At 33.6% G+C, this 16,163-nt stretch overlaps 1 protein-coding gene across 1 annotated transcript in view; it reads left to right on the plus strand.

Moving 5' to 3' along the window:
• PGAP1 (post-GPI attachment to proteins inositol deacylase 1) overlaps positions 1–7,973 on the plus strand; it is a gene marked incomplete at its 3' end in the record, with an annotated part of 69,813 nt that extends 61,840 nt beyond the window's left edge. The window contains exons 25-27 of the mRNA XM_079710761.1: positions 5,270–5,457; positions 6,662–6,766; positions 7,835–7,973. Of these exons, the coding sequence (XP_079566887.1) occupies positions 5,270–5,457; positions 6,662–6,766; positions 7,835–7,973 (432 nt within the window). The remainder of the gene's footprint in view (positions 1–5,269; positions 5,458–6,661; positions 6,767–7,834) is intronic.
• Positions 7,974–16,163: the final 8,190 nt, after the last annotated feature.

Genomic DNA, 16,163 nt, shown 5'->3' on the forward strand with positions numbered 1-16,163 from the left:
AGATGAACCAAGCATTGATTAAAAACACAATAAATGAAATAAAAAATACTGTAGACGGGATCAATAGCAGAATAACTGAGGCAGAAGAACGGATAAGTGAGGTGGAAGATAAAATAGTGGCAATAACTGCTGCAGAGCAAAATAAAGAAAAAAGAATGAAAAGAACAGAGGACAGTCTCAGAGACCTCTGGGACAACATTAAACGCACCAACATTCGAATTATAGGGGTTCCAGAAGAAGAAGAGAAAAAGAAAGGGACTGAGAAAATATTTGAAGAGATTATAGTTGAAAACTTCCCTAATATGGGAAAGGAAATAGTTAATCAAGTCCAGGAGGCACAGAGAGTCCCATACAGAATAAATCCAAGGAGAAATACACCAAGACACATATTAATCAAACTGTCAAAAATTAAACACAAAGAAATCATATTAAAAGCAGCAAGGGAAAAACAACAAGTAACACACAAGGGAATCCCCATCAGGATAACAGCTGATCTCTCAGCAGAAACTCTACAAGCCAGAAGGGAGTGGCAGGACATAATTAAAGTGATGAAGGAGAAAAACCTGCAACCAAGACTACTCTACCCAGCAAGGATCTCATTCAGATTTGATGGAGAAATTAAAACGTTTACAGACAAGCAAAAGCTGAGAGAGTTCAGCACCACCAAACCAGCTTTACAACAAATGCTAAAGGAACTTTTCTAGGCAAGAAACACAACAGAAGGAAAAGACCTACAATAACGAACCCAAAACAATTAAGAAAATGGGAATAGGAACATACATATCGATAATTACCTTAAATGTAAATGGACTAAATGCTCCCACCAAAAGACACAGATTGGCTGAATGGATACAAAAACAAGACCCATATATATGCTGTCTACAAGAGACCCACTTCAGACCTAGAGACACATACAGACTGAAAGTAAGGGGATGGAAAAAGATATTCCATGCAAATGGAAACCAAAAGAAAGCTGGAGTAGCAATTCTCATATCAGACAAAATAGACTTTAAAATAAAGACTACTAGAAGAGACAAAGAAGGACACTACATAATGATCAAGGGGTCGATCCAAGAAGAAGATATAACAATTGTAAATATTTATGCACCAAACATAGGAGCACCTCAATACATAAGGCAAATACTAACAGCCATAAAAGGAGAAATCGACAGTAACACAATCATAGTAGGGGACTTTAACACCCCACTTTCACCAATGGACAGATCATCCAAAATGAAAATAAATAAGGAAACACAAGCTTTAAATGATACATTAAACAAGATGGACTTAATTGATATTTATAGGACATTCCATCCAAAAACAACAGAATACACATTTTTCTCAAGTGCTCATGGAACATTCTCCAGGATAGATCATATCTTAGGTCACAAATCAAGCCTTGGTAAATTTAAGAAAATTGAAATTGTATCAAGTATCTTTTCCGACCACAATGCTATGAGACTAGATATCAATTACAGGAAAAGATCTGTAAAAAATACAAACACATGGAGGCTAAACAATACACTACTTAATAACACAGTGATCACTGAAGAAATCAAAGAGGAAATTAAAAAATACCTAGAAACAAATGACAATGGAGACACGACGACCCAAAACCTATGGGATGCAGCAAAAGCAGTTCTAAGAGGGAAGTTTATAGCAATACAATCCCACCTTAAGAAACAGGAAACATCTCGAATAAACAACCTAACCTTGCACCTAAAGCAATTAGAGAAAGAAGAACAAAAACATCCCAAAGTTAGCAGAAGGAAAGAAATCATAAAAATCAGATCAGAAATAAATGAAAAAGAAATGAAGGAAACGATAGCAAAGATCAATAAAACTAAAAGCTGGTTCTTTGAGAAGATAAACAAAATTGATAAACCATTAGCCAGACTCATCAAGAAAAAAAGGGAGAAGACTCAAATCAATAGAATTAGAAATGAAAAAGGAGAAGTAACAACTGACACTGCAGAAATACAAAAGATCATGAGAGATTACTATAAGCAACTCTATGCCAATAAAATGGACAACCTGGAAGAAATGGACAAATTCTTAGAAATGCACAACCTGCCAAGACTGAATCAGGAAGAAATAGAAAATATGAGCAGACCAATCACAAGCACTGAAATTGAAACTGTGATAAAAAATCTTCCAACAAACAAAAGCCCAGGACCAGATGGCTTCACAGGCGAATTCTATCAAGCATTTAGAGAAGAGCTAACACCTATCCTTCTCAAACTCTTCCAAAATATAGCAGAGGGAGGAACACTCCCAAACTCATTCTACGAGGCCACCATCACCTTGATACCAAAACCAGACAAGGATGTCACAAAGAAAGAAAACTACAGGCCAATATCACTGATGAACATAGATGCAAAAATCCTCAACAAAATACTAGCAAACAGAATCCAACAGCACATTAAAAGGATCATACACCATGATCAAGTGGGGTTTATTCCAGGAATGCAAGGATTCTTCAATATACGCAAATCAATCAACGTGATACACCATATTAACAAATTGAAGGAGAAAAACCATATGATCATCTCAATAGATGCAGAGAAAGCTTTCGACAAAATTCAACACCCATTTATGATAAAAACCCTGCAGAAAGTAGGCATAGAGGGAACTTTCCTCAACATAATAAAGGCCATATATGACAAACCCATGGCCAGCATCGTCCTCAATGGTGAAAAACTGAAACCATTTCCACTAAGATCAGGAACAAGACAAGGTTGCCCACTCTCACCACTCTTATTCAACATAGTTTTGGAAGTTTTAGCCGCAGCAATCAGAGAAGAAAAGGAAATAAAAGGAATCCAAATCGGAAAAGAAGAAGTAAAGCTGTCACTGTTTGCAGATGACATGATACTGTACATAGAGAATCCTAAAGATGCTACCAGAAAACTACTAGAGCTAATCAATGAATTTGGTAAAGTTGCAGGATACAAAATTAATGCACAGAAATCTCTGGCATTCCTATATACTAATGATGAAAAATCTGAAAGTGAAATCAAGGAAACACTCCCATTTACCATTGCAACAAAAAGAATAAAGTATCTAGGAATAAACCTACCTAAGGAGACAAAAGACCTGTATGCAGAAAATTATAAGACACTGATGAAAGAAATTAAAGATGATACAAATAGATGGAGAGATGTACCATGTTCTTGGATTGGAAGAATCAACATTGTGAAAATGACTCTACTACCCAAAGCAATCTACAGATTCAATGCAATCCCTATCAAACTACCACTGGCATTTTTCACAGAACTAGAGCAAAAAATTTCACAATTTGTATGGAAACACAAAAGACCCCGAATAGCCAAAGCAATCTTGAGAACGAAAAATGGAGCTGGAGGAATCAGGCTCCCTGACTTCAGACTATACTACAAAGCTACAGTAATCAAGACAGTATGGTACTGGCACAAAAACAGAAAGATAGATCAATGGAACAGGATAGAAAGCCCAGAGATAAACCCACGGACATATGGTCACCTTATCTTTGATAAAGGAGGCAGGAATGTACAGTGGAGAAAGGACAGTCTCTTCAATAAGTGGTGCTGGGAAAACTGGACAGGGACATGTAAAAGTATGAGATTAGATCACTCCCTAACACCATACACAAAAATAAGCTCAAAATGGATTAAAGACCTAAATGTAAGGCCAGACACTATCAAACTCTTAGAGGAAAACATAGGCAGAACACTCTATGACATAAATCACAGCAAGATCCTTTTGGACCCACCTCCTAGAGAAATGGAAATAAAGACAAAAATAAACACATGGGACCTAATGAAACTTAAAAGCTTTTGCACAGCAAAGGAAACCATAAACAAGACCAAAAGACAACCCTCAGAATGGGAGAAAATATTTGCCAATGAAGCAACTGACAAAGGATTAATCTCCAAAATTTATAAGCAGCTCATGCAGCTCAATAACAAAAAAACAAACAGCCCAATCCAAAAATGGGCAGAAGACCTAAATAGACATTTCTCCACAGAAGATATACAGACTGCCAACAAACACATGAAAGGATGCTCAACATCTTTACTCATTAGAGAAATGCAAATCAAAACTACAATGAGATATCATCTCACACCAGTCAGAATGGCCATCATCAAAAAATCTAGAAACAATAAATGCTGGAGAGGGTGTGGAAAAAAGGGAACACTCTTGCACTGCTGGTGGGAATGTGAATTGGTACAGCCACTATGGAGAACGGTATGGAGGTTCCTTAAAAAACTACAAATAGAACTACCATATGACCCAGCAATCCCACTACTGGGCATATACCCTGAGAAAACCATAATTCAAAAAGAGACATGTACCAAAATGTTCATAGCAGCCCTATTTACAATAGCCCAGAGATGGAAACAACCTAAGTGTCCATCATCGGATGAATGGGTAAAGAAGATGTGGCACATATATACAATGGAATATTACTCAGCCATAAAAAGAAATGAAATTGAGCTATTTGTAATGAGGTGGATGGACCTAGAGTCTGTCATACAGAGTGAAGTAAGTCAGAAAGAGAAAGACAAATACTGTATGCTGACACATATATATGGAATTTAAGAAAAAAAAATGTCATGAAGAACATAGGGGTAAGACAGGAATAAAGACACAGACCTACTAGAGAATGGACTTGAGGATATGGGGAGGGGGAAGGGTAAGCTGTGACAAAGTGAAAGAGCGGCATGGACATATATACACTACCAAACGTAAGGTAGATAGCTAGTGGGAAGCAGCCGCATAGCACAGGGAGATCAGCTCGGTGCTTTGTGACCGCCTGGAGGGGTGGGATAGGGAGGGTGGGAGGGAGACGCAAAAGGGAGGGGATATGGGAACATATGTATATGTATAACTGATTAAATTTGTTATAAAGCAAAATAAAAAAAAAAAAAGAAAAAAAAAAGAAAAGCAAGCCTAATGAATATTAAAGTAAGACTTAGATTGTCATTTAATTTGATCTTTGTCAGTCCTTAAGTTGTTTTTATCACAATTATCTTTTAAATTTTATTTCAAGTAATTACGTAAGAGGATATATTCTTAGCAGTGGAAATAGCAAGTCAAAGGAATAAAAATTTTATAACTGATAACTGCTTTAAAATACTTTCAAACAAGATAATTCAGTATTTTATATCAATTTGGTAGTGGAAAGATGTATTTATTTAGCTGTTAGATAATTGAGTATGATTCTAAATAAAATAATAAACTTAAATTTTATTTAATATCTTGATATTTTTACTTTATTGCTTTGTAGAACCCCAAACACTCTAGAAGAAGTGAAAAAAAATCCAATCACCATAAAGACTCTACAGTATACCATCTCCGTTTATCTGCCAGTGATGCTGAAGATAGTCTTCGCATGCACAGTACCGTGATTAACTTATTAACGTGGATTGTATTACTCAGCATGCCATCTTTAATTTATTGGCTGAAGAATCTTAGGTGTGTTTTATTTATATAATTATAATTTATGTGGTTCAAACTATAAATATCTGTAAGTAGAGACTTGCAGGATTCCTAATGTTTCATAAAACTTTCTCAAGAACAAGAAGCTAACACCTGAAATTTATTTTCAACGTATTCACATTTTCTTCTTTTCCTTGAGAATATAAACTTTCCCAAAATCTGCCCAAAAGGGGAGGGATTGTATTTTCTTTAACGTTCTTTGAGTCTAGAAATATGTGAAAATGTGCTTTATTTTGCTGACTTACAGTATTCATAATGCTAGTGCTTTATATATTTTTCAATTCACGACCAATTTTTTATTTTCTTAAATTTAAGGGGAAGAAAAATGCTTACATTTAAAATAATAGAAATAACGAAGGAAGTGCGTACTTTTCTGATGTGTCCTATACGTTAAACTAAAATAAATGATCAGCTGTTTTACTGGAAAACTGTCATTTGCTTTGTTACCTGATAAGTGTCCTAGGTTAAATGAGAGCCTAAAAATGCTCTCTAAGGTTATTTCTAGAATATTTAGTTATTGGTAAATTGTCTTTTAAAAGCCACGTTATCCAGTTAATAGTTAACCCCTGCTTAATATAGTTTTTAGAAATGATGTAAAACTTTCAGATCATCTAAATACTGGAATTTTTTTTTAAGTTGGCTGAATCAAAATAAGTTCAGTAAATTAAATCACAGGTCACCAAATATTAATATCTTTCCTTTGTCCCTTATCTTAATCAAGGTGCAAATTTTTGTCCACAGATTTGGGGAGGAAGTTACTTGAGGAGCACAAATTTATGATTCTAGAAGGCTGTAGACAGTTACTTTATATAAGCCTTCATTTTTTCATCTTTTTTAAATAGAGCAGTTTAAATATGTTTTAAATAATTTGTTTTATAAAATATTATTTATATATGAGCTTTCAGGCATATACTTATTGTAAAAAGGAAATGCTTCCAGATGGGATATTTTCATTTCCTTTAGTAGTTTCTGAACATAATTCTCCATATAAAACCTTGAGTATAAAGATGATGTAGAGCAAAATTTATTTATCAATGATTTCTTGAGCTGTTTAGAGCTCTCTTATATCCATATAGCTATAGGAACGTTTTGAAATGTATTTAATTGATTGATTCTGAGAATTTAAAATGATTGGCAATGCTTTGTTGATTTATGTTTTATTTTTTTCTTTTTGACATAGGTATTACTTTAAACTTAATCCTGATCCATGTAAACCTTTGGCATTTATCCTTATTCCAACTATGGCAGTTCTTGGAAATACTTACACTGCTTCAATAAAATCAAGGTATAGTATTTTAATCTTTTTTTTTTCTCACATCTGTTCCTGGTCTTTATCATACTTTCATGTCTGAAACATGTCTTTCGTTCCTAATTACTTGGACTGTTCCTGAAGGTAAAGCTATAATAGTAATTATGGTTTATGTGCAAATACAGTTTATATGCAAATGTATTATATTTGTTTCCTTAATTATGCATTTTATTTGTTAGGATATAATCATTTTTTTTCTTTAAAAAGTTAACCCTTGAAAGATATGATATCTAAGGTTTGCTTCCAAAAAATATAGGAGGAGTGGAAGTGGGCAGTAATATAGGTAAAGTAAGATTGGCCATGACTTGATAATTTTTGAAGCTGGTTGATGGGTCCATGAGGTTCATTATACTGTTAATCTACTTATGTATATGTTTAAAATTTTCCATAATAAAACTTTACTTTTCATTGACTGCTTGTTTTCTCTGGGAGCCTTTTCAGTTGATTCTGGCAGATAGTTGCAGATATTCTAAAGTCAGGCAGATCTGGGGTTTCAATCTAAGGCTCTGTGTCCTTAGGTAAGTTTCTTAACCCCTCAGTTTCTCTGTTTTCAGAGTAAAAAGGTGATAGCCTTTCGTGATAATATTTTTCTTTTAAAAATAGTGTCTTATCTTACATGCTCCTGTTAGGAATTAAAGATGGTTCCTTTTTTATTTGGTTGAAGTTTTTTGCTGATATTAAATAGGGTGAAAATAAATATTTCTGTAGCTATATCTTAGTAAACATTGATTTTTTTCTTATTAGGATAAATCTCTAGAGGTAGCATAGCTGAATAAAAGTCCTACTAATATTTTTCTGTGGTTAAAATTTAAAAGAATAAACAAAACTGGTTATTTACTTGCTAGAATATTTTTCTCTTTTCTAGCCAAAATTGACTTGTATTTATCTTTTAAAAAATTTTGAACCGTTAAATTCATTATGCAAAAAATTACTTTATCTAAAATCACTTAGAACACTTTCTCAAAACTGTATAAAAGATTGACATGTTCAGTTTTTGCTCACAATGTATGTTACATTATAATGTATATTTCTGTCTCTTTACAGTAAATTGTTGAAGACTACTTCACAGTTTCCACTTCCTCTGGCTGTTGGTGTGATTGCTTTTGGGTCAGCACACTTATACAGGGTTCCATGCTTTGTCTTCATTCCTCTTTTACTCCATGCATTATGCAACTTTATGTAAGATTGGATTTAAGGAATGATAAAGATCAGTTATGCCTTTAGGTCCAGTAATAAGAGGGAACACACAGATCCATCAGTGTGGGCAGCAAGATCCTTTGGAGAAGACAAGTCTATTTTTACAATGTTGAAAATAGGAAATTAGTTTTGTAATGCTTGAGGAAAGTAGTTGAAGCATGGTTTTGTTTTGTGGTATGACATCTGTGTACTAGTCATTATGAAAAATCAGTAAAAGGATATGGTAGCCTCTGTCTTTGAGGACTCTGCATATCAGCTAGTCTGCTTGATTGGCCATACCAAGATCTTCTCCTAAACACTCAGTAAATGTAGCATTGTTTGTATCCTCACCTCAAGTATTCTCATTTCATCAAACTTTCTTCTGAAAAGTGGGTTACTTTGTATTTGCTACAGTATACATGTTGAAAAATAAGTCTTAAAAGATTAATGAAATTTAAACTGTTTGCTTTCTCAGAAATGAAATAGCCACAGTCTTTAGTCAGTTTTTGGCAGCCATAGTGAACAAAATAGATCTTTTGTTTTCTTACACCTATGAAAATACAACTTTAAATTCTAAGGAGACATGTTTTCTTGGTAACCAGCAAGATTGATGAATGGAAACGTAATTCAAATTCAAAACTCAATGAAATTTTGTTTCTTTTCAAATAAGAATCTTATTTTGTATTCTTAGTGAATATCAGGAGACTACTGAAGAGATGTATTGCTAAATTTGAAGAAAATTTTCATAGATATTTACTTATAGGCATTGGAGCAGTTCAGTCATTCAGTCTATACCATTTTATTCAATTCACTGACCCCATGGTTGTCAAAAGTGCCTCGGGTCATGGTGGATTGTTAAAATAACTAAATTGCAGTGGTCAGAAAAAGCTCTACATTTGCACAGTTTTTATCTACTATGGAAAGAAAATCAACATGATGAAGTGCAGTACCACATTTAATGTATAAAATTATACTATTAATGGAATAACAGTGGAAAAACTGTTACCCCATTAATAGCATAAGTATAAACAATGAATACCTGAATAAGTTGGAGTGTTTAGCCACTAGGTTTAACAGTGGAATCTTAATTTGCCAAGGTGATTACTATTTGACAGATAAAGAGTAATATTTATATTTCAGATTTCAGCTCACTTTTTGGAAGTAGGTAATGGAGGTAGGTATCTTCGCCTTAAGATAGGATTAACTCAAGGCTGGGGTATACCTGAGTGATAGAGCCCTTCCTTTAGATGTGTATGCTGTAAATACCCCAAACCTTGCAAGTGTAGTCCTTAAGTCCCAGTAACTCCACAGTTGTACCTGTGAACTTGTGTCCTTGTTACTGCCCAGGGATGTCCTAGAGTACCAGGTTCATTTTACGTGCCATTGCATCTGGATTCCGTTACAGCCTCTCAGCTGTTACTGCCTATTAGAAGGTTGCTCCCACTTTACTGCCTGTAGAGGGTTACCTCACTTCTTTTCTCATTTGTTCTTTGGGTTCTTGCTGCTTCATCATCAGTTGAAGATGGTCTTGCTGTCATCTATGAGAGTTTTAAGTTTGTTTGATTCCATTGTTGTCTTTCCCAGCTTCATGTTCAGTATTCATATTTTCACTTACTGAGATCATTAAAGGTAAGTGATAACCTCATAGTAGACATGGCAGGCATACCAGGCTCTTGTTTGTTTGATAGAAGCAGCAAAAGGGATAAAATACAGAATACTTGTGTGTTCAAACCTGAAAGGAAAGAGAACTTACCAGATTATATATGCACTTTCCCATGGCATACCACATATGTATTTAAACAAGGACACATCTGCCTAGGTTTAGTTTATACATATACTCATAACAACTTGTGTACATATGGTGTTGTATTTCAAGTTTTCACCCATATGTAGTTGTATTTCACGTTACAGGTTAAATATGTCATTTAACTATTTCTGAATTTGAACTTAGGTCCATATACAGAACTTAAGAAAATTCATTAATTTGAATCTTCTATTGACAGCCATAATCAATGTGTTTAGATGATCTAAAGTCTCCTTGTTTAGTCATTCCTGCTCATGAATAAAATGTAACAAGCTTAAATTTCTCATTTGTTAGTAGTACATTAGCTTTTTAAAGCAGCAGACTAGGCACATTAGTTTCCATGAAAATTTCATGTGAGTGTCATTATCATCAAGTCCTAAAGTCTTATTTATTCCAACAAAATATTTTATTTTAGGACTACAAAAAGGATTCTCATTAAGCATGTTATAAACAGCAGTAGTTTGGGTTTTTTTTAACATATATTTAATATTATAAGTATATGTATACACACACACACACACACACACACACACATTTTGACAGAGTCTTCATCAAGTCCTAATGCACTTTAAAACCAAATAACTACCAGAGATGAGAAAGTAGGCTCTGTCTGAAAATTAACAAAACTGATGTTTCTATCACTTGAGAAAAGGAAAGTCCTTTGTCTTTAAATTCACATTATTTGAACCATGCCTACAATCTATATTATTAGCTGGCAAAACAGCACAGGTTTATCAGAAATGTTACCGAAAATGAAATTGTTCATTGGCAGTTAGGGATTATCTAATTTAGCAAACCTCTGAGCTCTATTGTTATGACATTTTTATTTAGATTTTTTTTTGAGTTTTGAGTAAGTTTTGAACTTATAAAAATTACTCCTGGGGCTTCCCTGGTGGCGCAGTGGTTGGGAGTCCGCCTGCCGATGCAGGGGACACGGGTTCGTGCCCCGGTCCGGGAAGATCCCACATGCCGCGGAGCGGCTGTGCTTGTGAGCCATGGCCGCTGAGCCTGTGCGTCCGGAGCCTGTGCTCCGCAACGGGAGAGGCCACAGCGCTGAGAGGCCCACGTACCGCAAAAAAAAAAAAAAAAAAAAAAAATTACTCCTGGATCCTATTGTTGATACCTAGACCAAATATAGACTGGACAGGACAAACAGTGAGCACTTTCAGTGTCTCTGAAGAGTCCTCTGGAGTCACTACTTTTATAATTTGGAACAGATAATATGATAGAAATCATTAATACTCTCTTTTCTTTATCTTTTTCATGTTGGGAATTACACAGGTTCTGCTAGCTCTTCTCTTGGTTGTCACCAGAATGAAAGTATTTAAAACAGTAGTCCTAAAAAAAAAGCATTTGTGCCTGGTTAACACTGATTTTGAGTCTCTTCAATATATATATTGATCATGTGTTAATTAATCTTTAATTTTTTTTCATATTTTGCTCAGATAGATTCAGGTGTATATAATAGAATACGTTTTCTTGTTTGAACTACACTATAGTATCTGCATGATTATACAGTAAGGAAAAGAAATAAAGAACTATAGTAGGCCTAGTAAATGTTTGTTGTTGATTATCCTGTCACTCATGCAGATGGTACACATTTCCACCACACACACATACTTACATGAGGCAGATTGTCTGATTTGTTCATTATCTAGTTCCCATTCTTTTCTAAACTCTTCAGACTTTTCACTTATAGCATAGTGTGTTCTTTTTACCTCACTGCTTATTAGCATCTCTTACAGAAGGTGGTCAAGGGAAATAAAACTCAATAAAAGGTAAAACTCAATTTTCAGTTTATTCTTGAGAGCTCTGGGGAAATAGGGTAAACACAAAGATGATGAGATAAACTAGGGCTGTTGATTCCCAAATCCCCAGACAATTCAATTAGCCTGTATTTTCATCTTAAGCGTTAGGTCTAAATTAGTGTAGTATCTTGCTTTATTGTGAGGTTTAGTGCAAAACCTTACAGTGCTGCATTTGCAATTTTTTAGGAACTTGTTATGAAAATCAGTTGGGAAAATCTGTTTCAATGTGTTGAGACCTTCTATGACTAAGGCATTTGTTGATTTCATCATCACTTTTTTCTCTGTTTTATTTTTATAAATTTATTTTATTTATTTATTTTTGGTTGCATTGGGTCTTTGTTGCTATGTGCGGGCTTTCTTTAGTTGCAGCGAGTCGGGGCTACTCTTTGTTGCGGTGCACGGGCTTCTCATTGCAGTGGCTTCTCTTGTTGCAGAGCACGGGCTCTAGGCACGCAGGTTTCAGTAGTTGTGGCTCACAGGCTCTAGAGCACAGGCTCAGTAGTTGTGGCACACGGGCTTAGTTGCTCTGCGGCATGTGGGATCTTCCCGGGCCAGGGATCAACCCTCTGTCCCCTGTATTGGCAGGCAGATTCTTAACCACTGTGCCACCAGGGAAGCCCTTCTCTGTGTTTTAGATTTGTGAAATTACAGGAAACAAGATACCTTGTGTAGTTTTGGGGGGGTCAATTTGGAGAGTATAGCACTCCCCAGGAAAAAGGAAGCAATAAAAGTATCTTTGTATCATGAAATTAGACTCAGACAGAAAACGTCTTGCCACATAAGGTAAATGTAGAAGATACTATTACAAAATAATAAGATGATTGGGAGCTGAAATTTTATTTTGGTCTTTTTGAACAAAGAACATTTCAAGTTCTGTAATGAACTTTTACTTACACATTATTAATCATGCATTCTTTCACAATATATTTTAACAGCCTGAGGAAATAGAAGGTTTGTGAGGCTACTCACATTCTTTACTTTTAGTAAGGATAATAGGAAAGAAAAGTCAGACCCGTAATCCAAATCTGAGTATGTATACTCTTAAATGCTCAAGAATTCACATTTTTGATAAATAAATTATATTATGAATACAGATGACTGAATTTTATAATTAATAACTTAGTCTTAAGAATGGAATAAAATTTGGAAATAGAATAAACTGTTATTTAATTTATAGTAGAAGTGTAACAGTACCCCTGAATTGGTAATGTTGCTTTCAAAAGTTAGATGATATTCTGAGCTACACCTTGATTACATTGTCTGAAGTTGAAAAATTTTAAATCAAATACAGGACTTTCTAAAAGTGTTTGGCATGTTAACATTGCCAAAAATGACTATGTTTTAGAATACCAAGTAACCAGTTAATTTCTGATGACTTTGTATAGGACTTGATATATGTGAGTCAGATTTATTCTGTACTCATTCTGTACATTGTAACTTTGAACACTTATGAAAAACTGTATCTGTTGATGTAGTTTTATTAGTTAGTATAAATTTGTTTGCATATTTGAACATTAATCTTAGTTTAGGAAATCTAAACCTAACCATTTTTGTAAGGTTCATATGCTATTTTTTTCAGTATTATCTTGGTTTTTAGTATTTATATAGTAGAAATGTTACTAGTAAAAATTTATAGACAAAGCATAGAACTATTAACTGTTCAAAAGCCTAAGTGTTAGGCATATTTTGTATTTCATGTTGCACTTGTTTCATATTGGACTTTTAAAAACATCCCTTTTTTAGGGAAAAAAAAAGATGCGTTTGAATTTTTTTTAGCATAAAACTCTACGTTGGAAAATAGAACTGTTTTCATATGGTTAGCAAAAACACACCTTTTGTCACCAAAGCTAAATGAAACAGTAAAATACCTCCAGATATTTGTGCTAATGAACTTTTCTTACCATATTGGGATTAAAGCAAAAATAATCTTTTCAGTATTTTTCTTCTAGGACTTATATTAAATACACATCATCAAAACTTATATTCCATATCCTAATTTTTCTTTCAAAATATGTAAAGCTTATAGCATAGTGTATTCTATTTTGTCTGATTTCTGGAATAGTGTTTTCTGGTTTTATTGGGTGAAAGTTAGTTTACCCAATAAGGATCTTTCAGTAATTAGTTGAAGAAATCATTTAGGTAATCTTGCTTCAGATTCATTCTGTAAAACTTTAAATTCTGTTGCCCAGATCATTTTTAGTACAGGTGTCTCCCATTTATGTAATAGAAAGTTTATTGTGGAATTTCTATGGTTTTCTATGTGTTTCCATTCAGTCCCTCTATACAGTCACATGTTTCATAGGGGAGAATTATCCACTAGAACTAAACATAATACAATGAAATAAACATTGTAAAATGCATCTTAAAGGAAAATATAAGAACAAGATGTTAATGCTAAAATGTTAACATTGATGTGGTAGTGTACTCATGAGAGAAAGCAGAAATATGATAGATTCAGAAACTGTTGTGTTTATATGGTTGACATTCTTTAATTTCTCTCCTACAGAAATTTTCAGAGGGAATTTCAGTCCCTCATATTATGGTTTTTCCCGTAATTTAATGTCACTTAACTGTTTCTCTGCCCAGTCATGTTGAGGTAGTTTGCATAAGTAGCCTTGGAAGTAAAGAGACAGAAGAGAAAGCCAAATATTAAAATGTTTGGCCTTGATTTAGTTACAGTTTATCCAACTATCTTGTAGGGACATGGATGATATTAATAAAAAGATGATATACGAGACCTAAAAATTCAGTGAACATTATTTTTGGAATGAGTTTGTCCTTTTTGTTGAATAATTTTATCCTAAGTAGGAGATGCCTGTATTTAACATAACCATGCTTTCTACATAAGCAGATAATGTATTTGTTGGAATATTGGTAGAAATAATCTTCTCTGCCTCCACTATGGAACTGGAAAAATCCAATTTTTAGTGTATATAAATTAGGAAATTGTATATTTACATTTTTAAAACTATAAAAATGACTTAGATATATTATTTTGAAGTGATTGTATTACCATTTCTTAAACTTATGACTAACTATTAATGTAGCCACATACCCATGAGAAACCAGACCAAAATTGAATGCATATTTTCACTGTGACCTTGAACTTACAGTTTGGGATAAAACAGACTGTGCCTTAAAATGATGAAGGAATGCCCTGCAGTTTTATAACTATATATTTATTATGGGTGGTCTTCTCAAAGTGGCCCCAAATTCTTTTCTTTGAGGTTGGTGAAGTAAAAATTTTAAGTAAAAATTGATCAGTATTTCCCTTAGTATCTGCTGAAGTATTGCTCTAGAGGCCTCCTTTAATTTCCACAGTTCCCGTTTCAGATTAAAATTGATTTACACTTCATAGGTGTAGAAAATTAAGGTTGGTTAAAGTTTCTGAAAATAAATTTATTTTAGGAGAAGGTGCTGGCACTTCTGAACTTATTAGGCATGGAAAAATTAATCTTCAAATGTAATTTTTTGTCTTTTTAGTGAATACTCTTATCAAAAACATGAATTCTTCCCTAAAACCTGTACTTATTGTTCCTCAAATTATTGAGGCTTGTATTTGTATATCCAATAAAGTTAATTTAGTCAATAATAATTTCTCAGTAGTTAAATATAAACTCACATTCATGCATATTTTTAAACATTTTCTCTTTTACTTTTTCCTTCCTAATTATTTTTAATGTATCAAGAGAGAACTGGCTCCAGATTTTTGTGGGTTTTTCTTTTAATGTAAAGACTGACATTTTTACTGTGCTTATTTAAAATAACGTACAATTTCTATCAAAACAGATTATTCCATTCATAGGACATTCATGGTCTCGGCCAAAAGATGCCCACATCTCTGTGTGGCATCTCAGAATTTTTTTGTATATTTTTCTATTTCAATTTTGAACATAAACTCTACAATTTTCTTCTCATTTTACCTCCACTGCCTCCCATCAAAGACAAAAATATAGGTTTCTCTAAAAGCATGTAAAAAGAAAACATGTCTTTCCTTAAAGCATGGTCAAATTGAGATGGAAATAGTTTGGGGAAATGTATGTAATACAATAAAATACATGGCTGTCAACTCACATCAGTTTCTATATTATAGTTAAAAGTTTATAGAGGACAAACTATGTGTTTTACTGAGACTCAGTAATCATTTATTTGCAAATCAATAATTTTACTCTCATCCAGAAAATGCAGTGCATAGTAATTATACTTAACAGTGCAAAACAATTTGTCCTATAGAATATACTGAAAAATGATTGTCACCTTGCAGATTTTTCTTTTTAAACATGCATGATCTTCTCCAGTACTTTGTACAATGTATGGTATACTAAATACATTTATGTGTAATTTTGTGTGTATTTTTTATGGTATAATTAACTTTATTACATTTAACTGGTTGTAATGCACAAAAAGTGCTATTTATTGTACTCTGTAGAGTGTTGTGAATGTTTTTATCTGTGTTTCAACATTATGATGTAGGGTTTAATAGATGAATATTTGCCTTCAGTCTCCGCTCAGGTATTAATGTGTAGCAATTTTTGGTGCTTTCTTTTTTAACTGTCATAATCTGGTGTTCGGAATGTTCAACAAT

Source organism: Hyperoodon ampullatus (genome assembly GCF_949752795.1).
Source record: "Hyperoodon ampullatus genome assembly, chromosome: 8".
NCBI lineage: Eukaryota > Metazoa > Chordata > Mammalia > Artiodactyla > Ziphiidae > Hyperoodon > Hyperoodon ampullatus.